This window comes from Hippoglossus hippoglossus, chromosome 9, assembly GCF_009819705.1.
Source record: "Hippoglossus hippoglossus isolate fHipHip1 chromosome 9, fHipHip1.pri, whole genome shotgun sequence".
In the NCBI taxonomy this organism is placed as follows: domain Eukaryota; kingdom Metazoa; phylum Chordata; class Actinopteri; order Pleuronectiformes; family Pleuronectidae; genus Hippoglossus; species Hippoglossus hippoglossus.
Genome location: NC_047159.1, coordinates 1,568,585 through 1,592,037, shown reverse-complemented (window position 1 = coordinate 1,592,037; position 23,453 = coordinate 1,568,585). Strand labels below are relative to the sequence as shown.

At 48.5% G+C, this 23,453-nt stretch overlaps 2 protein-coding genes across 2 annotated transcripts; both read left to right on the top strand.

Annotated features, from left to right (window-relative positions):
- Positions 1-4,692: 4,692 nt before the first annotated feature.
- On the top strand, positions 4,693-6,072 carry LOC117768002 (zinc-binding protein A33-like). Its single transcript, XM_034596017.1, has one exon. The coding sequence runs from the start codon at positions 4,693-4,695 to the stop codon at positions 6,070-6,072; it is 1,380 nt and encodes a 459-aa protein (XP_034451908.1).
- A 6,404-nt stretch (positions 6,073-12,476) lies between these two features.
- LOC117768001 (nuclear factor 7, brain-like) lies at positions 12,477-13,856 on the top strand. Its single transcript, XM_034596016.1, has one exon. The coding sequence runs from the start codon at positions 12,477-12,479 to the stop codon at positions 13,854-13,856; it is 1,380 nt and encodes a 459-aa protein (XP_034451907.1).
- The last annotated feature ends 9,597 nt before the right edge of the window (positions 13,857-23,453 follow it).

The window sequence follows — 23,453 nt, the reverse complement described above, 5'->3', positions numbered from 1 at the left end:
TCCTCCAGATTCTGTTCTGCGCCGGACGGTCCCGGCAGACGCCACTCCTGTTCCGGCGTCGGGGGTCCCGGCAGCAACCACGCCAGTCCCAGTTCTTGTTCTGCGCCGGACAGTCCCGGCAGACGCCACTCCTGTTCCGGCGTCGGGGGTCCTCGCAGTGCCTACTCCAGTTCCTGTCCCACGCCGGAGGGTCCCGGCTGACGTCACTCCAGTTCCGGCGTCGGAGGTCCTCGCAGCGTCTACTCCAGTCCCTGTTCCGCGCCCGAGGGTCCAGGCTGGCATCGTTCCGGCGTCGGGGGTCCTCGCGGCGCCTGTTCCTGTTCCGCGCCGGGGGGTCCCGGCAGACGCCGCTCCAGTTCCAGCGTCGGGGGTCCCGGCACGGATTACTCCAGTTCCTGTTCCGCGCCGGAGGGTCCCGGCAGACGCCACCCGTGTTTCGGCGTCGGGGGTCTCGGCAGGCGCTACTCCCATTCCTGTTCTGCGCCGGAGGGTCCCGGCACGGATTACACCTGTTCCGGCATCGGGGGCCCCAGCAGACGTCACACCGGTTCTGGCGGCGGGGGTCCCGGCAGATGCCACTCCAGTTCCGGCATCTGGGGTCCCGGCAGACGTCACACCGATTCCGGCATCGGGGGTCCCAGCAGACGTCACACCTGTTACGGCGTCGGGGTTCCTGGCAGATGCCACTCCAGTTCCGGCATCTGGGGTCCCGGCAGACGTCACACCTGTCCTGGCGCCGGGGGTGCCGGCAGCGGCTACTCCAGTTCCTGCCCCACGTCCGGAGCTCCTGTCCCGCACCGGAGGGTCCCGGCAGACGCCACTCCTGTTCCGGCGTCGGGGGTCCTCGCAGCGCCTACTCCAGTTCCTGTCCCGCACCGGAGGGTCCCGGCTGACGCCACTTCTGTTCCGGCGTCGGGGGTCCTCGCAGCGTCTACTCCAGTCCCTGTTCCATGCCCGAGGATCCAGGCTGGCGTCGTTCCGGCATCGGGGGTCCTCGCGGCGCCTGCTGCAGTTCCTGTTTCGCGCCGGGGGGTCCCGGTGGACGCCGCTCCAGTTCCGGCGTCGGGGGTCCCGGCACGGATTACTCCAGTTCCTGTTCCGCGTCGGGGGTCTCGGCAGGCGCTACTCCCATTCCTGTTCTGCGCCGGAGGGTCCCGGTACGGATTACACCTGTTCCGGCATCGGGGGCCCCAGCAGACGTCACACCGGTTCCGGCGGCGGGGGTCCCTGCAGATGCCACTCCAGTTCCGGCACCTGGGGTCCCGGCAGACGTCACACCTGTTACGGCATCGGGGTTCCCGGCAGATGCCACTCCAGTTCCGGCGTCTGGGGTCCCGGCAGACGTCACACCTGTCCTGGCGCCGGGGGTCCCAGCAGCGGCTACTCCAGTTCCTGCCCCACGTCCGGAGCTGAGGACAACGCCCCTTCAGCTGCAGAGGCGGCTATCACCGGCTGAGTCCCCAGGTTTCGTCCCTGATCGGCCTCCGGGCCGTCCGCCTGAGCCCTTGTACTCTGTCCCTGATCGGCCACGGTGCCGTCCTCCCGAGCCTCTGTACTCTGTCCCTGATCGGCCACGGTGCCGTCCTCCCGAGCCTCTGTACTCTGTCCCTGATCGGCCACGGTGCCGTCCTCCCGAGCCTCTGTACTCTGTCCCTGATCGGCCACGGTGCCGTCCTCCCGAGCCTCTGTACTCTGTCCCTGATCGGCCACGGTGCCGTCCTCCCGAGCCTCTGTACTCTGTCCCTGATCGGCCACGGTGCCGTCCTCCCGAGCCTCTGTACTCTGCCCCTGAGCGGCCTCCGCGCCGCCCGCCCGAGCCCCGGTGCTCTGTCCAGGATTCCCTCCTCCGGATCCCCCCTCCTCCCTCCCGTCTAAGTTCGCGTTTGGGCCGTCTAGAATTCGGCCCTTGAGGGGGGGGTTCTGTAAGGGTTTGGGTTCCACCTCTTTTTGAAGGTGTTTTCTGTTTACATCCCTGTGTTTCATGTTTTCACACTCCGGGTTCTGTTTCCTGTTTTATTTTGTAGTGTCTGGGTTCTTGTGTCTCGTCTCTAGCTTTACTTCCTGTCCGTGATTGTCTGCACCAGTCCTCATGTGTCTCACCTGTGTCTATTTGCCCCTGCCTTCCCTGTGTATTTAAGCCTCTGTGCTTCTCCTTGTCGGATTGTTGTCTATCGTCGTTGTCTAAGTGCCGTGATGTCCTGTCCTCCTGTGTTTCTGTATCCCGTGTCTCCTGAGCTCCAGTCCTGTTCACCTGTGTAAGCCTCCTGTGTTTTCTTTGTGCTTTTGTTTGTTCAGTTTAACTTTTTGAGATTCCTGTGTTTATTCTTGTTATTCTTTCATTAAAAATACTTTAAGTTTAAACTCTGCGTCTGGGTCCATCTGCCTCATCAAATCCTGACAATCACAATTTTACGTCATTGTCTCACATTGTTTGGTTAAAGAACAAACTTAGCATCCGCTTGCTAGGTAGCATTAGCCGCGCTAGCATTAGCTACGTTAGCATTAGCCTTGTTAGCTAACATTACCCAGTAGCCACCATTCTTGAGGCCGTTAAAGTGAAGGTCATGGCCGACACACAATTCAACAGATTATAAAGTACATGCTGAATTAGTGACGTTCTCCATGTTTCATCTACAAACAGGCCAAGTGTTATAGTGTGATTAATTAAACACAATCACAAGTATCACTGTTATTATTTTCTATATATTTAGTGTTAAAAGTTAAACATATGTCTGACCTGCAGGTAACATGGGAGGGTAAGTAATCTTTTGAAAAACCATTATATATATGAATTAACTCTTCATGACTCCAGTGAGATGTGGAGATGGAAGATTTCATTCTCGTAGTTTCCTTATCCTCACCAATGATGATAATACAAAAAAATTTAAATTTGAACTTCACCATGTTCCATGCTGTGTGTTGCTGATTCTCTCACCTTTGTCTCTACGACGTCTTTTGAACATAGAATTACTGTTTATTTTTTCTGTGTTATCTTTAATTGATGAAATACAAAGTTCATCTTTGGTGTCTGTTCGCTGCAGCGGTTGGATTAACTTCACTTCAGCAGCTTCACCCACACAAACTGCTGCATGTTCGTATTCATGCATTTCAAAAGGAAAATGCACATTAATTAACAAGTGTAGTGGAGTCCATCATATAATGGGTCAGATTTAATGATGCAGGCTAGTTTTCATCTGCAGGTTGATGGTAGAAAAACATACAAATACATGAATAACAACACAAGTACACACACAGTACATTAGAATCAACATGATACTGTCATATTCTTATACACTAGTGAAGTGAACGTGACCGAGAGCATCGGTTCAAAACACAAGAAACTAGCTTCACTGGTTTTATCGGATTCAAACAACGTGTCAGTGAGAAAACGTCCATGAACCGACTTTAAGTTCGACTCCGTTCAGCTCATGTTCCTCTGGCTCTCGTTGCTTTTATTCATTTCTGTTTCACACCGTCGAGTTTTAAATTTCCCTCTTTCAAAACACAACTGCCTCATTTCCGCTGCTTCTTCTCCTCCGAGACTCCAGCTGACTGCTGCAGCGCCCCCTCTCTGCGGTGACGGGATAACACATCTTCTGCATTGTAACTCAAACAGAAGTGAAGGAAACACCAGGGTCCTTGAATCATGAAGAAGAAAATGGACACTTGAATTTGAATAAACTTCCAATCTGCAGAACCAACTGTTGACAGATGTTATTCCAACAACCTGTGTCCAGGGGGACGTGCATGTCCAGTGCATGTGAGTGGTCACATGATCTCTGCAGGCGTGTGAGACGTGTTGGACGGAGATTCAAACTGATGCAGAGACAAAACACCTGTGAGCACAGAGAGCGTTTTAGTTTGGAAACGCCTTAGTGGTGTTAATGTAACTCTAAAGCAAGAACAGTGTGTGGGAATGGAAGAGGAAACATTCTCCCCATTCCAAGTCAAACATTTTAAATGATCTGGAGCATCGTGGATTTAAGATAAGATAAAATAAGATAAGATAAGATGAGATAAGATGATCCTTTATTAGTCCCACAATGGGACATTTGCAGTATTACAGCAGCAAGAGTCAAAAAGACATCAGCAGGTAATAAGAAACATGTAATACTGAAGTGTGAGGAATTAAAAACTATAGAAATATATGAATGTAATTAAACTAATGTATGCAGTGTAAAGACAGTAAAGATATGTGCAGTGTGAGAATATGTACAGTGAATGTATTGCACATGAACCGTTGATATTGCACAGGCAGATGAATCAGGCACAGTTAAGAGTTAAAGTGTTAGAGTGCAGTCCATAAGGGGGGGGGGGTGCATAGTTTGTATTGGCAGCAGAGCTGCTTGTACATTTGTTTCAGGTGTGACAGGTTTCATCATCCAGCATCTAAAGCTCCACCCTCTCCTGACTCACCAGAGAAACCAGGAAGCATCTGTTCCTCCCGGAAGAGACGCAGGCTGAAAACCAGACGATCACATTCACCTTCCAAACTAAACCAAACCAAACCAGACCAAACGTCCTGAGTGAGTCCAGCTACAGGAGAGAAGAGTCAAACTACAACCTGCCGACGCTCCACACACTGACCGTGAGTTTAACAAACACCTCGACTCAGACAGGAAGTAAACCTCAGTGAAGTTCGTGGAGCTGTGACTGACAGACTGTCTGTTTTCAGCTTCACCTGGAGACTCAATGGCTTCCAGATTAGAAGAGGATCTCTGCTGTCCCGTCTGCCAAGATGTCTTCAGAGATCCTGTTCTTCTGTCATGTAGCCACAGCTTCTGTAAAGACTGTGTGAAGAGCTGGTGGAACGACAAAGAAGTAAAAGAGTGTCCACTTTGTAAGAGAAGATCTTCAATGTGGGAACCACCTAACCTGGTGTTAAAGAACCTGTGTGAGACCTTCTTACAGGAGAGAGATCAGAGCTCTTCACATGCTCTCTGCAGTCTGCACTCAGAGAAACTCAGACTCTTCTGTCTGGACCATCAGCAGCCAGTGTGTCTCGTCTGCAGAGATTCAGAGAAACACAGTGACCACAGATTCAGACCCATCGATGAAGCTGCACAACAACACAAGAAGCAGCTTCAGGAAACTCTGGAGCCCTTGAAGAAGAAGTTACAGTGTTTTGAACGTGTTAAAGTAAAGTTTGAACAAACAGCAAAACACATTAAGGTCCAGGCCGGACTCACAGAGACGCAGATCAAGGTGCAGTTTAAAAAGCTTCATCAGTTTCTGGAGGAGGAAGAGGAGGCCAGGATGGCTGCACTGAGGGAGGAAGAGGAGCAGAAGAGTCGGATGATGAAGGAGAAGATTGAGTCTCTGAGCAGAGACATAACGGCTCTTTCAGACACAATCAGAACCACAGAGGACGAGCTGAGAGCTGAAGACGTCTCGTTCCTGCTCAACTACAAGGCTGCAGTGGAACGAGTCCAGCAGCCCCCCCTGCTGGATGATCCACAGCTGGCCTCAGGAGCTCTGATAGACGAGGCCAAACATCTGGGCAACCTGAGCTTCAACATCTGGAACAAGATGAAGGACTTGGTCTCCTACAGTCCTGTGGTTCTGGACCCAAACTCTGCTCATCCATGTCTCGTCCTGTCTGAAGATCTGACCAGTTTGAGACGAGGAGAGAGACAGAAGCTTCCTGACAATCCAGAGAGGTTTGATAAACACATCTCAGTCCTGGGATCTGAGGGTTTTAACTCAGGGACTCACAGCTGGGATGTCCTGGTTGGAGACAGTACAATCTGGACACTGGGTGTAAGAGCAGAGCCTGTCCAGAGGAAGGGAGACAAACTGTCTGGATACTGGGGAATAGGGTTCTATGAAGGTAAATACAGAGCAGGGTCACCATCAGCATTATCTGTTCTCTCTCTGCAGAAGATCCATAGGATCAGAGTGAAACTGGACTGGAACAGAGGAGAACTGTCGTTCTCTGATCCTGATACTAACAAACACATTCACACCGTCACAGACACTTTCACTCAGAAGATGTTTCCATACTTTTACACTAGAGATCCCTTGAAGCTGTTACCTGTGAATGTCTCTGTGACGCTGGATCAGAGCAGTTAGAGATAAAGATTTTATTCATCATGTTTATTTCTTCAAGAGAAATCTGCTGAATTTAAAAGTTAAACTCGTTATTCTAAAGCTTTGTTTATTTCTCCTTTTACCTCTCACTCGTTTTTATTTCTACTGTCGACTTTTCCACGTGAGTAAAAAGATTTCATTATTTTCCCGATCTTTATCTTTGGTTTGTTTTTTATTTTCATGGAAAATGATCCACATAAAAACACATTTATCAACTAGAAAGTGGTGAAAATGTATGTATTCTGGAGTAATTTTAAATGGGCGTGGCAAAATGGCTCAACAGCGCCACCTAGAAAAAAATATATATTATTATTATTATAATAATAATTGGCCCGAGCACATGCTTTGGTGAGAATTTGAGGGCTTTAATTTGTTGTTGAATCCTTTGATGCTGATAATGCAGGAGTGGAGTTGTTTGTTGACGGCTCAGCATCAAAGGATTCATGGTCCATGTATGTCCGAGATACAGAACCTCGTGTTTTGATGGCGTGTAATCAAACTTTGACGCCACGCCACGCCACGGTCACACCGTGTGACGAAAAATTCGTTAGTTTGTATCTTCGTCTTGTTGAGATGACACTCATCTCAATTTGAAGTTGATCAGATGAAAGCCCTGGGACAAGTTCGTCAAAGTAAAAATGTGAAAAATGGCCACTAAATGCAAAATGGTGGGCTTCCTGTTGCGTTTTTCATAATGCCCCTTGAGACTTTTTTGTTTGTCTGGTCACGATACACCTGTGTATCGATTTTTGTGAAAAGGTGGAGTTTCCTTTCTCAGTGGATTTGATTAGAGATGTAATGGAAGTGAAGTGGAAGCACGTTGCATGTTGATGATGTGACAGGGAAAGAGGGAGGCCACGCAGCAAACGGAATCAAACCCATTCATCGTCTGGTCGTGTGTCGGCAATGTTGTGCTAAGATAGCAAACAGTGGTAAGAAACCCAGGACTCCAAATATCTTGTTGAGGGTAGGACATAATTTATAACTTATATATTATTGGCACTATCCCGGAACCAATCACTGCACCTTAGCACCGCACGTGCCCATAACATAACTTATTGTTCTTTCTGTATATATTGTTGTTTTATGTCCGATTGTTGTTTTTATGTCCAAATGCACCAACCACACCAAGGCAATTTCCTGTATGTGTAAATATACTTGGCAATAAAAAGAATTCTGATTCTGATTCTGATTGAAGAATAAGAGATGCAGCTTCAAGTGGCACCATGTTGACCATCGACTTTATTTCAGATTTAGCTCAAGGAAACAAAAACACCTGATTCTTTAGAGAAGCACAGTCTCCACCTGATTCTCCTGTCGCTGGATTAAAAACACACAAACCCACACAGACCCACACAGAGCCGCACAGACTCACACAGACCCACACAGACCCACACAGAGCTGCACAGACTCACACAAACCCACACAGACCCACACAGAGCCGCACAGACTCACACAGACCCACACAGAGCCGCACAGACTCACACAAACCCACACAGACCCACACAGAGCCACACAGACCCACACAGACCCACACAAACCCACACAGAGCCGCACAGACTCACACAGACCCACACAGAGCTGCACAGCCTCATCCTGTCTCCAGCCCTTTGTTTGTGGGACTGTGAGCAACGTGAGGAGCTGCACCACCTGAGGAATCCATCACCTGTACAATACCACTAATTCCACCGTTCGATATGACGACAACATGTCGGACAAACAAACCTTTTCAAAACCTCTTTCCACTGTGTTTGTATGAATGTAACTGTTGATTGTTTTGTGTGTTTAAGACACTGTTGATGAAATAAATCATAGCTCTGCTGGAGTTTTGTTCAAACACTTCGAGTCATTTTCAGTGAAAATCGTCCGATCGGTAGATTTACGATAGAATTGTGTGTGTGTTTCTTTTAAAGGGATCAAATCTAATCTAAAGAGATCCTTAAAGCTGCACTGTGTTACTTTTACTGAGCAACAGCGCCCCCTGCGTGTCCGGTTGATGAAGTGGAGAAAAAACTGAACACAAATCTGATTATCTAAATCAATTGAATCTGCAGTAAATGTTCAGAATTGAGTTTAGATGTTCTTTGTGCTTTTGTTTGTTCAGTTTAACTTTTTGAGATTCCTGCGTTTATTCTTGTTATTCTTTCATTAAAAATACTTTAAGTTTAAACTCTGCATCTAGGTCCATCTGCCTCATCAAATCCTCACAGAACAATCCGACCAAGAACATGGACCCAGCAGAGATCCGTTTTTTTTGTAAACAGGTTTTTTCGTTGGATGCCCTGGTTTACAAGCATTGTTCACCGGGCAACCAGCACCAAGTTGAGACCTTGAGGGAAATCTCAGTTATTCAGGCATGGCTGGAGGACAGACCTTGGGTGAGCCATTTTGTCCCGCACCTTGTGGCGGTGCAGGACAGGCTGAAGAACTTCCTCAACCCTCCAGCCCCATCCACTGACCCGTACCTGGGGGGCTGTTGGGCTTATGGAGGACCCCGCAGCCTCCAAAAGGTTTCTGCTGTGGGTGGCGGAGGTTGGAGAGGGGGCGTCCACAGCGGGAGCCTCTCTTCTCTGCAGCGGGCTCACAGGCACCCGCCTCCAGTCCTGGCTGGGTCCCAGTCTCCTCCTGTCCAGCGCCGGAGGGTCCCGGCAGACGCCATTCCGGCGTCGGGGGTCCCGGTACTGATTCCTCCAGTTTCTGTTCTGCGCTGGACGGTCCCGGCAGATGCCACTCCTGTTCCGGCGTCGGGGTCCCGGCAGCAACCACGCCAGTCCCAGTTCCTGTTCTGCGCCGGACGGTCCCGGCAGACACCACTCCTGTTCCGGCGTCGGGGGTCCTCGCAGTGCCTACTCCAGTTCCTGTCCCGCGCCGGAGGGTCCCGGCTGACGCCACTCCAGTTCCGGCATCGGGGGTCCTCGCAGCGTCTACTCCAGTCCCTGTTCCGCGCCCGGGGGTCCCGGCTGACGTCACTCCTGTTCCGGCGTCAGCAGTCCTTGCAGCGTCTACTCCAGTCCCTGTTCCGCGCCCGGGGGTCCCGGCTGACGTCACTCCTGTTCCGGCGTCGGGGGTCCTCGCAGGGTCTTACCAGTCCCTGTTCCGTGCCGGAGGGTCCCGGCTGACGTCACTCCTGTTCCGGCGTCGGGGGTCCTCGCAGCGCCTACTCCAGTTCCTGTCCCGCGCCGGAGGGTCCCGGCTGACGTCACTCCAGTTCCGGCGTCGGGGGTCCTCGCAGTGTCTACTCCAGTCCCTGTTCTGTGCCGGAGGGTCCCGGCTGACGTCACTCCTGTTCCGGCATCGGGGTTCCTCGCAGCGTATACTCCAGTTCCTGTCCCGCGCCCGGGGGTCCCGGCTGACGTCACTCCTGTTCCGGCGTCGGGGGTCCTTGCAGCGTCTACTCCAGTCCCTGTTCCGCGCCCGGGGGTCCCGGCTGACGTCACTCCTGTTCCGGCGTCGGGGGTCCTCGCAGCGTCTTCTCTGGTCCCTGTTCCGCGCCGGAGGGTCCCGGCTGGCGTCGTTCCGGCGTCGGGGGTCCTCGCGGCGCCTGCTCCTGTTCCGCGCCGGGGGGTCCCGGCGGACGCCGCTCCACTTCCGGCGTCGGGGGTCCCGGCACGGATTACTCCAGTTCCTGTTCCGCGCCGGAGGGTCCCAGCAGACGCCACCCATGTTTCGGCGTCGGGGGTCTCGGCAGGCGCTACTCCCATTCCTGTTCTGCGCCGGAGGGTCCCGGCACGGATTACACTGCACACAGCTTTACTTCCTGTCCGTGATTGTCTGCACCAGTCCTCATGTGTCTCACCTGTGTCTATTTGCCCCTGCCTTCCCTGTGTATTTAAGCCTCTGTGCTTCTCTTTGTCGGATTGTTGTCTATCGTCGTTGTCTAAGTGCCGTGATGTCCTGTCCTCCTGTGTTTCTGTATCCCGTGTCTCCTGAGCTCCAGTCCTGTTCACCTGTGTAAGCCTCCTGTGTTTTCTTTGTGCTTTTGTTTGTTCAGTTTAACTTTTTGAGATTCCTGTGTTTATTCTTGTTATTCTTTCATTGAAAATACTTTAAGTTTAAACTCTGCATCTGGGTCCATCTGCCTCATCAAATCCTGACAATCACAATTTTACCTCATTGTCTCACATTGTTTGGTTAAAGAACAAACTTAGCATCCGCTTGCTAGGTAGCATTAGCCGCGCTAGCATTAGCTACGTTAGCATTAGCCTTGTTAGCTAACATTACCGTTACAGTGAAGGTCATGGCCGACACACAATTCAACAGATTATAAAGTACATGCTGAATTAGTGACGTTCTCCATGTTTCATCTACAAACAGGCCAAGTGTTATAGTGTGATTAATTAAACACAATCACAAGTATCACTGATATTATTTTCTATATATTTAGTGTTAAAAGTTAAACATATGTCTGACCTGCAGGTAACATGGGAGGGTAAGTAATCTTTTGAAAAACCATTATATATATATATATGAATTAACTCTTGATGACTCCAGTGAGATGTGGAGATGGAAGATTTCATTCTCGTAGTTTCCTTATCCTCACCAATGATGATAATACAAAAAAATAGAAATTTGAACTTCCCCATGTTCCATGCTGTGTTGCTGATTCTCTCACCTTTGTCTCTACGACGTCTTTTGAACATAGAATTACTGTTTATTTTTTCTGTGTTATCTTTAATTGATGAAATACAAAGTTCATCTTTGGTGTCTGTTCGCTGCAGCGGTTGGATTAACTTCACTTCAGCAGCTTCACCCACACAAACTGCTGCATGTTCGTATTCATGCATTTCAAAAGGAAAATGCACATTAATTAACAAGTGTAGTGGAGTCCATCATATAATGGGTCAGATTTATTGATGCAGGCTAGTTTTCATCTGCAGGTTGATGGTAGAAAAACATACAAATACGTGAATAACAACACAAGTACACACACAGTATATTAGAATCAACATGATACTGTCATATTCTTATACACTAGTGAAGTGAACGCGACCGAGAGCATCGATTCAAAACACAAGAAACTAGCTTCGCTGGGTTTTTATCGGATTCAAACAACGTGTAAGTGAGAAAACGTCCATGAACCGACTTTAAGTTCGGCTCCGTTCAGCTCATGTTCCTCTGGCTCTCGTTGCTTTTATTCATTTCTGTTTCACACCGTCGAGTTTTAAATTTCCCTCTTTCAAAACACAACTGCCTCATTTCCGCTGCTTCTTCTTCTCCGAGACTCCAGTTGACTGCTGCAGCGCCCCCTCTCTGCGGTGATGGGATAACACATCTTCTGCATTGTAACTCAAACAGAAGTGAAGGAAACACCAGGGTCCTTGAATCATGAAGAAGAAAATGGACACTTGAATTTGAATAAACTTCCAATCTGCAGAACCAACTGTTGACAGATGTTATTCCAACAACCTGTGTCCAGGGGGACGTGCATGTCCAGTGCATGTGAGTGGTCACATGATCTCTGCAGGCGTGTGAGACGTGTTGGACGGAGATTCAAACTGATGCAGAGACAAAACACCTGTGAGCACAGAGAGCGTTTTAGTTTGGAAACGCCTTAGTGGTATTAATGTAACTCTAAAGCAAGAACAGAGTGTGGGAATGGAAGAGGAAACATTCTCCTCATTCCACGTCAAACATTTTAAATGATCTGGAGCATCGTGGATTTAAGATAAGATAAAATAAGATAAGATAAGATGAGATAAGATGATCCTTTATTAGTCCCACAATGGGACATTTGCAGTATTACAGCAGCAAGAGTCAAAAAGACATCAGCAGGTAATAAGAAACATGTAATACTGAAGTGTGAGGAATTAAAAACTATAGAAATATATGAATGTAATTAAACTAATGTATAGAGTGTAAAGACAGTAAAGATATGTGCAGTGTGAGAATATGTACAGTGAATGTATTGCACATGAACCGTTGATATTGCACAGGCAGATGAATCAGGCACAGTTAAGAGTTAAAGTGTTAGAGTGCAGTCCATAAGGGGGGGGGGGGGGGGGGGGGGGGGGTGCATAGTTTGTACTGGCAGCAGAGCTGCTTGTACATTTGTTTCAGCTTGTACAGGTTTCATCATCCAGCATCTCAAGCTCCACCCTCTCCTGACTCACCAGAGAAACCAGGAAACATCTGTTCCTCCCTGAAGAGACGCAGGCTGAAAACCAGACGATCACATTCACCTTCCAAACCAAACTAAACCAAACCAGACCAAACGTCCTGAGTGAGTCCAGCTACAGGAGAGAAGAGTCAAACTACAACCTGCCGACGCTCCACACACTGACCGTGAGTTTAACAAACACCTCGACTCAGAGAGGAAGTAAACCTCAGTGAAGTTCGTGGAGCTGTGACTGACTGACTGTCTGTTTTCAGCTTCACCTGGAGACTCAATGGCTTCCAGATTAGAAGAGGATCTCTGCTGTCCCGTCTGCCATGATGTCTTCAGAGATCCTGTCATTCTGTCATGTAGCCACAGCTTCTGTAGAGACTGTGTGAAGAGCTGGTGGAAAGACAAAGAAGTAAAAGAGTGTCCACTTTGTAAGAGAAGATCTTCAAAGGATCAACCACCTAACCTGGCGTTAAAGAACCTGTGTGAGACCTTCTTACAGGAGAGAGATCAGAGCTCTTCACATGCTCTCTGCAGTCTGCACTCAGAGAAACTCAGACTCTTCTGTCTGGACCATCAGCAGCCAGTGTGTCTCGTCTGCAGAGATTCAGAGAAACACAGTGACCACAGATTCAGACCCATCGATGAAGCTGCACCACAACACAAGAAGCAGCTTCAGGAAACTCTGGAGCCCTTGAAGAAGAAGTTACAGTGTTTTGAACGTGTTAAAGTAGAGTTTGAACAAACAGCAGAACACATTAAGGTCCAGGCCGGACTCACAGAGACGCAGATCAAGGTGCAGTTTAAAAAGCTTCATCAGTTTCTGGAGGAGGAAGAGGAGGCCAGGATGGCTGCACTGAGGGAGGAAGAGGAGCAGAAGAGTCGGATGATGAAGGAGAAGATTGAGTCTCTGAGCAGAGACATAACGGCTCTTTCAGACACAATCAGAACCACAGAGGACGAGCTGAGAGCTGAAGACGTCTCGTTCCTGCTCAACTACAAGGCTGCAGTGGAACGAGTCCAGCAGCGCCCCCTGCTGGATGATCCACAGCTGGCCTCAGGAGCTCTGATAGACGAGGTCAAACATCTGGGCAACCGGACCTTCAACATCTGGAACAAGATGAAGGACGTGGTCTCCTACAGTCCTGTGGTTCTGGACCCAAACTCTGCTCATCCATGGCTCGTCCTGTCTGAAGATCTGACCAGTTTGAGACGAGGAGAGGAACAGAAGCTTCCTGACAATCCAGAGAGGTTTGATGAATACAGCTCAGTCCTGGGATCTGAGGGTTTTAACTCAGGGACTCACAGCTGGGACGTCCTGGTTGGAGACAGTACAATCTGGGCACTGGGTGTAAGAGCAGAGTCTGTCCAGAGGAAGGGAGACGAACAGTCTGGATTATGGGGAATATGGTTCTATGAAGGTAAATACTCAGCAGGGTCACCATCAGCATTATCTGTTCTCTCTGTGCAGAAGATCCAGAGGATCAGAGTGAAACTGGACTGGAACAGAGGAGAACTGTCGTTCTCTGATCCTGATACTAACAAACACATTCACACCTTCACACACACTTTCACTCAGAAGATGTTTCCATACTTTAGCACTATAGATACCTTGAAGCTGTTACCTGTGAATGTCTCTGTGACGCTGGATCAGAGCAGTTAGAGATACAGAACCTCGTGTTTTGATGGCGTGTAATCAAACTTTGACGCCACGCCACGGTCACACCGTGTGACAAAAAATCGATCTTTGAGTTAGTTTGTTTCTCCGTCTTGTTGAGATGACACTCATCTCAATTTGAAGTTGATCAGATGAAAGCCCTGGGACAAGTTCGTCAAAGTAAAAATGTGAAAAATGGCCACTAAATGCAAAATGGTGGGCTTCCTGTTGCGTTTTTCATAATGCCCCTTGAGACTTTTTTGTTTGTCTGGTCATGATACACCTGTGTATCGATTTTTGTGAAGAGGTGGAGTTTCCTTTCTCAGTGGATTTGATTAGAAATGTAATGGAAGTGAAGTGGAAGCACGTTGCATGTTGATGATGTGACAGGGAAAGAGGGAGGCCACGCAGCAAAGGGAATCAAACCCATTCATCGTCTGGTCGTGTGTCGGCAATGTTGTGCTAAGATAGCAAACAGTGGTAAGAAACCCAGCACTCCAAATATCTTGTTGAGGGTAGGACATAATTTATAACTTATATATTATTGGCACTATCCCGGAACCAATCACTGCACCTTAGCACCGCACGTGCCCATAACATAACTTATTGTTCTTTCTGTATATATTGTTGTTTTATGTCCGATTGTTGTTTTTATGTCCAAATGCACCAACCACACCAAGGCAATTTCCTGTATGTGTAAATATACTTGGCAATAAAAAAAATTCTGATTCTGATTCTGATTGAAGAATAAGAGATGCAGCTTCAAGTGGCACCATGTTGACCATCGACTTTATTTCAGATTTAGCTCAAGGAAACAAAAACACCTGATTCTTTAGAGAAGCACAGTCTCCACCTGATTCTCCTGTCGCTGGATTAAAAACACACAAACCCACACAGACCCACACAGACCCACACAGAGCCGCACAGACTCACACAGACCCACACAGACCCACACAGAGCCGCACAGACTCACACAGACCCACACAGAGCCGCACAGACTCACACAAACCCACACAGAGCCACACAGACCCACACAGACCCACACAAACCCACACAGACCCACACAGAGCCGCACAGACTCACACAGACCCACACAGAGCTGCACAGCCTCATCCTGTCTCCAGCCCTTTGTTTGTGGGACTGTGAGCAACGTGAGGAGCTGCACCACCTGAGGAATCCATCACCTGTACAATACCACTAATTCCACCGTTTGATATGACGACAACATGTCGGACAAACAAACCTTTTCAAAACCTCTTTCCACTGTGTTTGTATGAATGTAACTGTTGATTGTTTTGTAAGTTTAAGACACTGTTGATGAAATAAATCATAGCTCTGCTGGAGTTTTGTTCAAACACTTCGAGTCATTTTCAGTGAAAATCGTCCGATCGGTAGATTTACGATAGAATTGTGTGTGTGTTTCTTTTAAAGGGATCAAATCTAATCTAAAGAGATCATTAAAGCTGCACTGTGTTACTTTTACTGAGCAACAGCGCCCCCTGCGTGTCCGGTTGATGAAGTGGAGACAAAACTGAACACAAATCTGATTATCTAAATCAATTGAATCTGCAGTAAATGTTCAGAATTGAGTTTAGATGTTAGATGTGAAACAGCAATTGAAGTGTTTAATGTCTGTAAACGATGAACCGACCTACAGAGCACTAGTCGAACATTAATCTCATGTGGACGGTCAGGAACCCCCCCCCCCCTGTCATTAAGCTGTATGTGGGTGTCGAGCAGAGGTCGTGCTTTAGACACCAGAACCTTTTCGTTCCAATTCAATGGCTTATAAAGGTCACCATGGTAACGAGAAGGCTCTGTGCCAGTGCCGGTGACAGGCGTCTTGCCACGGTGACAGGTGAGTTTTCATTTTCTTTTCACAGTGACAGCAGCTTGAGAATTACAGTGATTTCTAAGCAGGGAACCTGTTGAGAGTGGAGGCGGTCCGGAGCAGCCGGGACTGTCTGAAAAGTGTCAAAAGATCTGAAACGTAAAGATCGACTGCTGCTGCTCGGTGCTCGAAGTGTTTCTGTGCTCTCACTCGTCCTGGTGTCAGCTCTGAACTCGTCATCACAGCTTTCCCTCACTGTCACCGTCCGATACAAACGGAAATCCTCTAACCATCAATTTGTCTCGTTGATGATTTCCTCTGTGCCCTGGATTATAATCGTCATGTTCTGTTTGATCAAATAAAAAAGACCTGACGACCACGAGGATCGTCTGAGCAGCAGAGTCACCGAACAAATATACGTTCATTGCTTAATAGTTATCACTTTAACTTTCAAACGCCTTCCAATTAAAACTCCTGATCCAGTACGATGTGTTATTCTACCTTGAATCACAGGAAACGTTCCTCAGCACCAGACAGCGTCCAGCTGCAGGAAGAAAACTTTAAATGCCAACAACAAACACTAAAACCAAATTGTGCTTCACTTTACAAACGTTTATAAAAGCAGTTCTGCACGGGGACAAAGACAAGTTGCCAAAACGCTTGCGTCACGTTGGCCGTGCAGGGAACTGACGCTGCTGCAGAGTCTGTTCTGCTCAAACCGTGACGTCAAGAACGTCACCGCTTTTCTCTCTCTCCTCTCTTCTCCAGGGAAAATACAGCAACTTCTCCTGTAGCGACAAAAACCTTTTCCCCTGTGATGCTGCTCGGTAAATTAAATGTCACTCCCACAGACAGACGACTGGATGATGCAGTTATAACGTTTCCAAATGAAAAACGCTGCGTCCTCCCACTGAACCTCACGCCTCCTCTGCTTCTGCCCTCCGTCAGATGTGGATCTTCCATCACTGACATTAAATGTTCCCGTTGCATTTCGGTGGATCGAGGTCACACTTGGTTTGCTCATATTAAACTCAGGCGCAGATTTAGAGAAATATTCATAGAGTGGAGACTGGCATAAAGTACGAGTGGCAGTGAAACATATTCTGCTGATTTAATCACAATCAGATATCAATATTTACTATTTCGACTTTTTAAGCCGGATGGTTTTGTGTGTTTCTGCACAAAGACGACTCGCAGAGATGTTCTTTAGCTGCAGGCATCTTTTTAGGTTTATTGGGGTTTAATCCATCCCTCACACCGTCAGACAGCAGCAGCTGGAGGACAGAACAAAACCAGCTTCAAGACAACAACCCCCCCCCCCCCCCCCGGGGGCTGTTCCTCTCCACCATGTGCTCCTCACTGTTGGGTTTCTCTGTTATATCCTGAGGTTTTTCTGAGATTTGACACTTATAGCTTTCTGTCTGTGGCTGAACTGAGGTTTTAGCAAGAGAACAGAAATCAGCGGCGGTTTGGTGAAGTCTGGAGCGGGAGGGGCCGGGGACTCGAACCCTGCACCTACGACTTTTGTTTGACATATTTTAGAATGGTCCAAACGGAGGCGGGACCTGAAGGTGGCAGGTCATTGTTGAAGTGATGGAAGCTGAGATCACGTTTTACTTACCTGTAAAGAGACTTGAGACTGTTTTCTCTGCTTCTCTTTCCTCGTGTGGTCAAATATTACATTTCTCTCTATGTGGGAGTCGATCAATCTTCACCTACAGGTCATTCAACATGTGGCTCCTCACTGGAAGAACCACCGTCTCCTCTGCACTGGGCTTCTGGTTGTGTGACAGAGCAAGTTAAATTACAAATTAATCACTTTTTAAGCTTTCGAGTTGTTTTTTTCTTACATTTTCACAGTTTTCTCCTCCATATAAGTATCTGTAATGTACATTTGTGTTTGATTTTATTGCAAGAAACAACCATCCACCATTCCTCCAAATCTATTCACGGAGATATCTTTCATATTATCCTGGTCATTACTGGGAGAGAAGAAGAAGAAGGGTCATCACTTGCTCCCATTTTCCTTTGAAACTGCTTCTGCCACTCATGGGATGAAAGACAGAAATGATTTTCTGCTTTGACAGCGTTACTGATTCCTCTCCCTCGTCCATCACACCTCTGAGATGATACCTCTGCCTCCTCCTCTCTGAAAGGAGTGGACGCCATCTGTGGCCGATTCTGTGACCCACTCAGAGGCCCCCACAGTTCAGGGCACATCTCCCTCCATGGTCGTCTCTCACTGGGAGCAGCTCATGCTCCTTCTCTCCCCACCTCCTTCACTCAGCCCCTCCAGCTGAGTGCGAGGCTCAAAAAGCAAATCATGTAACGGTGCTGTGACATTGCTCAGCCCCTCAGGTCGGTGGTGCATCACATCTGACCTGCCTGGACGCCACCCGACCACGACTGTGTCTCCATTCAGGGGCCGCGTCCTCTGGAGGCTGCATTTGAGGACTGGTTGCGTCACAGCGGGAGACAAATGCGTCTTTTCATCCCCATAGAAACAAAGACTCCTATTGACGGATCCCTCCCGGCCAAACATATCCCAGGATTCATTGCACTTCATTGATTAATCATTGATAAAAAGGGGTAATGATGTCAGCAAGTGACGACACGTCCGATGCTTGAGTATCACGTCTCTGCTCAACTGAGCGGCCAATGCTACGCATTCCAAAAAGAGCAAGGGGCACTGAAACCTACTTGTTGTGTCCAACTAGCAGCTGGTGACGCCATCACAGAATGCCTCTCTAGAACAGACTGCCTCCTTTCAGGCGGGCGGTTTTCAAACTGGTCACAGGAACCCTCTCATGGAACTCCCTCCTGGATTCAAATCAGTTTGGATTGAAGAGCAGTGAAAATTACTCTTGAGCTCCACGTCTGCCATCTGTTCTTTACAATATGAGTATCCTCGACAAAGTGCGTTCTGGATTTGAAGCCTGTCTCAGCAGCCATTCCCCCCCCCCATGTGATATACCCTACTTCCTTCTTCCTAGGGCCCAAGTATCTGCTTGCATGTGTTCTCATGTCAGTACCATGCAGATGACCCCCAGCTACACCTGTCGTCCCCACCACATGACGCCCTCCGGCCCTGTGCAGATATCTGCTCGTATCTTATACGCATCATCACGGGTGAGGGAACGCCACCTTCCACCGATCTGCTCTCGCACTGAGCTCTTTGTCATTCCGACTGATCAATTTCTCCTGCACCGTTGCTCAATAGCTCATTATGCCCCCCCGGCTCTGGGTAATGACCGTGGTTATCTGCCACCACGTCTGCTGCAATGTCTTTCAAGCTCAGGGAAACCTTCCAGAACGCAGTGGTGCACTTTTGAATCCACGTAGAAGCGCACGTCCCTCCGCTGCTCATCGACCCCCGCTGGCTGCTCATCGCCGCTTGAAACAAAGTCAAGAGCCTAATGTTTGCCTACGGAGACAAACTCAATTTTACAGGCTTCTGCTGCTTCTCAGCCACTTCATTCGGCCAAGGAACATCTGGCGTCCCTGCACACGAGGCAACCACAGCCTGTTTATCGGCACACACACACACACATGCCTAGCTAGCACTTACTGTGACACTTATGTCAAGGTCTCCTACTGCTCTGAAGTGTTGTCCCTCAGTGGGTTGTTCTGTAGATTCGGTTTTTACCTGAGTAATAAATGACTCAAGAGTAGAGGGAGGCATTTAACAGGTAATCATAATTACATTTGACATGTATTCAAAACCGTAAAAGATATTTAAATACACAATTTGAATGACTCTGCGTCAGTTGGGTGAAGGATAATGAACTCACATGTCTACTGCAGATATAAGGCTTGTGTCAGTACCTGTGGAGGACCAGCAGGGGGGCTGCAGTATGAGTCTTCCTGTGGAGCCAAGCAATTACCTTTCTTTTGTTGGAGAGCAGTCACTCAGAGTTCGACTGTTTCTATCTGTGCCCTGCAGGTGACTAAGGGCTGTGAAAGGCGCCGGTAATAAAATGTATAATTATTAATATTATTATTCTTATAAAAGACCGACTCTGACGTCTTTATATGTGACACTATTACGGAAACGAGCCAGATGCCACATCACACCGTTGGAATGAGAAGCTGAGGATTTTGAGTTGTGTGACATTGTGTGAGGCGTTCGTGTCGGACTGAGCTCCTGTTGCTCTGGAGAGGCCTGCAGCCGAGGGCGGCTCATCTCACCCCCCCACTCCCCTGCATCGGGAATAAATCACACCCCCCACCTCACACCTCCAGGTGTGTTCAGACTCCAGGTTTACAAATGTGTCCGTCGGATTGGTTTTGCTTTCTGTTCACATTTGTTACCGTCAACTCGATGCTCCGCTCATTTTCCCTCCAGATATTTATTTGACTAAATTAATATAAATGAGCCTCCAACAAATCCACTGAGTGTGTGTGTGTGTGTGTGTGTGTGTGTGTGTGTGTGTGTGTGTGTGTGTGTGTGTGTGTGTGTGTGTAGAGTTGTGAAACCTTTTCTCAAACTGTATCTCAACAGTCCGAATAATATTCATATTTAAGTCAATGCATTTTCCTTATATCCTGCTCCTAATCGTATAAAATAAAGTTTATTTAAATTGTTTCAAATAATTTTTAGTTCTGAGAGGATTGATCTGCTGTCCGGTTTGAAATCATGTGAATAAAATATAATTTTCAAGATCAGGAGCAGGAAACATGCAGAGATAAATATTTATTGAAAAGTCGTCCGTCGCCGGTTGAATCATCTGCATCCAGATGATAAATAATCAGCTTCACTAATTGGTTAAAAAACATCATCTCCAATGACTCCAGAGAACCACATACAAGAGTAATAAAGATAATTGGTATCTACACATATGATATTATATTAAAAGACTGAGGTTAAACTGTCTGTTTGTTAAACACGCATGTTGATCCTTTGTTAGCTTAGAACAATCTGTTACCTAAAGGTTAGGTCATCGTTTCCCTCTTCAGCAGCACGGCCAACATCTATGACACAATATCTGGAAATTACATTTAAGAAAGGAGGTGTCAACGTGAGGATCAGACAGTTTTATACTATTCACAGCAGCAGTTATTCCTTTTGATGGGAAATGAAGTGAATAAATAAAATCCAAAGAACCTCCAGACTCTAACGGCAGAAACACACCGGGGTCCAAATCCTCTCTCACTGATGGATGAGGACGACGAGGACGACGAGGACGACGAGGACGACGAGGACGACGAGGACGACGAGGACGACGAGGACGATGAGGACGATGAGGACGACGAGGACGACGAGGACGACGAGGACGACGAGGACGATGAGGAGCTGAAAGAGAGAAACTGAGACTGAAAGACGAGCTGCACACGTCTGATTCATCTTATATAATGTTGTATACATCCTATAATCATCTCTGTATGTGAAAAGAATCTGTATTTGTTGCTTTTAAACAAAATGATTTCAATCAAACTATTCAAGGCCTTTTTTGCAAATTCTTTTATAAACAACAAACCCATTCGATACAAAGCATTGATTTAGTCCCACTTCTCTGCTGCTGCTGTATTTCTGCTCCCCTGAGATTAGTTTTCTTGCTTTTTGACAAAGCAAAAGATGTTGTTGATTGTTTGGGGAAAGTAATTTGAAGGTCGATGCATCGCAATCATTGTTATTTGTGTGAGAGACAATACGGAAGTCTGACGTTTTTCCTCGGGAGGCAGAAGAGTCACATCCTGAGTTCAGGAGTTTTTCCACAGGCAGCGGAATCGACTCAAACCTCTTCAGCCTCCGCCGGAGGAGAATCAGCACAAGTTCCTGAGAGCTGGTGGATTTACAAACGTTTTCAGTGTCACACAGTGAACGTGCACACACACACACACACACACACACACACACACACACACACACACACACACACACACACAGAGGAAGGAGGTTTTACTTCCTGTCACCTTCTAACTTAAGGGAAGTTCTTCAGTTGCAAGGTGTTGCATGATTCAGGGAGTCGGAGGCGCTGGGAGACACGAATGTCATAAGTCTGAGTTCAGTCCCCGATTTCAAACCTCGGTGGAATGTTGTGTTTCTCTTGTCTTGTGTCGATACTTCAGAATTATTCCTCCTCATTAGTGAGACGCCTCAAACTCTTCTACGAACTTTTCATAGTTTGTGTGCAGAACTTTTTATAAAACTTTAGTTTAGAAGATTTTATACTCAATGTTTTTCATCCAATGAAACAGAATTTTCTTTATTAATGTTCACGTGTGTGGTTTATATATAAGTTAGACTTATTTAATGAACTGTTGTTATTTTTTCATACATCACATGTCACACAATCTTCAGAGCCGAGTTCACAGCTTTTCAAAATAAAAGCTGTGTAATTCAGCTCAATATAGAGCATTGAGTTGGCAAATCATAGGAGTGATTTTATGAATGTTGCTGTCATGGTGAAGATCAGCATCCACGATACCTGTGAACGTCTGTGTCCGTCCAACATGGTGAAGGAGCAGGAAGGAGCAGGAAGGGGCAGGAAGGAGCAGGAAGGGGCAGGAAGGAGCAGGAAGGAGCAGGAAGGGGCAGGAAGGAGCAGGAAGGAGCAGGAAGGAGCAGGAAGGGGCTGGAAGGAGCAGGAAGGGGCTGGAAGGGGCTGGAAGGGGCTGGAAGGAGCAGGAAGGAGCAGGAAGGGGCTGGAAGGAGCAGGAAGGAGCAGGAAGGAGCAGGAAGGGGCAGGAAGGAGCAGGAAGGGGCTGGAAGGAGCAGGAAGGGGCAGGAAGGAGCAGGAAGGGGCAGGAAGGGGCAGGAAGGAGCAGGAAGGGGCTGGAAGGGGCAGGAAGGGGCTGGAAGGAGCAGGAAGGAGCAGGAAGGGGCTGGAAGGAGCTGGAAGGAGCAGGAAGGGGCAGGAAGGGGCAGGAAGGGGCTGGAAGGAGCAGGAAGGAGCAGGAAGGAGCAGGAAGGGGCTGGAAGGAGCAGGAAGGGGCAGGAAGGGGCTGGAAAGAGCAGGAAGGGGCTGGAAGGAGCAGGAAGGGGCAGGAAGGGGCTGGAAGGGGCAGGAAGGGGCTGGAAGGAGCAGGAAGGGGCAGGAAGGGGCTGGAAGGAGCAGGAAGGAGCAGGAAGGAGCAGGAAGGGGCAGGAAGGAGCAGGAAGGAGCAGGAAGGAGCAGGAAGGAGCAGGAAAGAGCAGGAAGGGGCTGGAAGGAGCAGGAAGGGGCAGGAAGGAGCAGGAAGGGGCAGGAAGGAGCAGGAAGGGGCTGGAAGGAGCAGGAAGGGGCAGGAAGGGGCTGGAAGGGGCTGGAAGGAGCAGGAAGGAGCAGGAAGGGGCTGGAAGGGGCAGGAAGGAGCAGGAAGGAGCAGGAAGGGGCAGGAAGGAGCAGGAAGGGGCTGGAAGGAGCAGGAAGGAGCAGGAAGGGGCTGGAAGGAGCAGGAAGGAGCAGGAAGGAGCAGGAAGGGGCAGGAAGGAGCAGGAAGGAGCAGGAAGGGGCAGGAAGGAGCAGGAAGGGGCTGGAAGGAGCAGGAAGGAGCAGGAAGGGGCAGGAAGGAGCAGGAAGGGGCAGGAAGGAGCAGGAAGGGGCTGGAAGGAGCAGGAAGAAGCAGGAAGGGGCTGGAAGGAGCTGAAAGGGGCAGGAAGGGGCAGGAAGGAGCATGAAGGAGCAGGAAGGGGCTGGAAGGGGCTGGAAGGAGCAGGAAGGGGCTGGAAGGGGCTGGAAGGAGCAGGAAGGGGCAGGAAGGAGCAGGAAGGAGCAGGAAGGGGCTGGAAGGGGCAGGAAGGAGCAGGAAAGAGCAGGAAGGGGCTGGAAGGGGCAGGAAGGAGCAGGAAG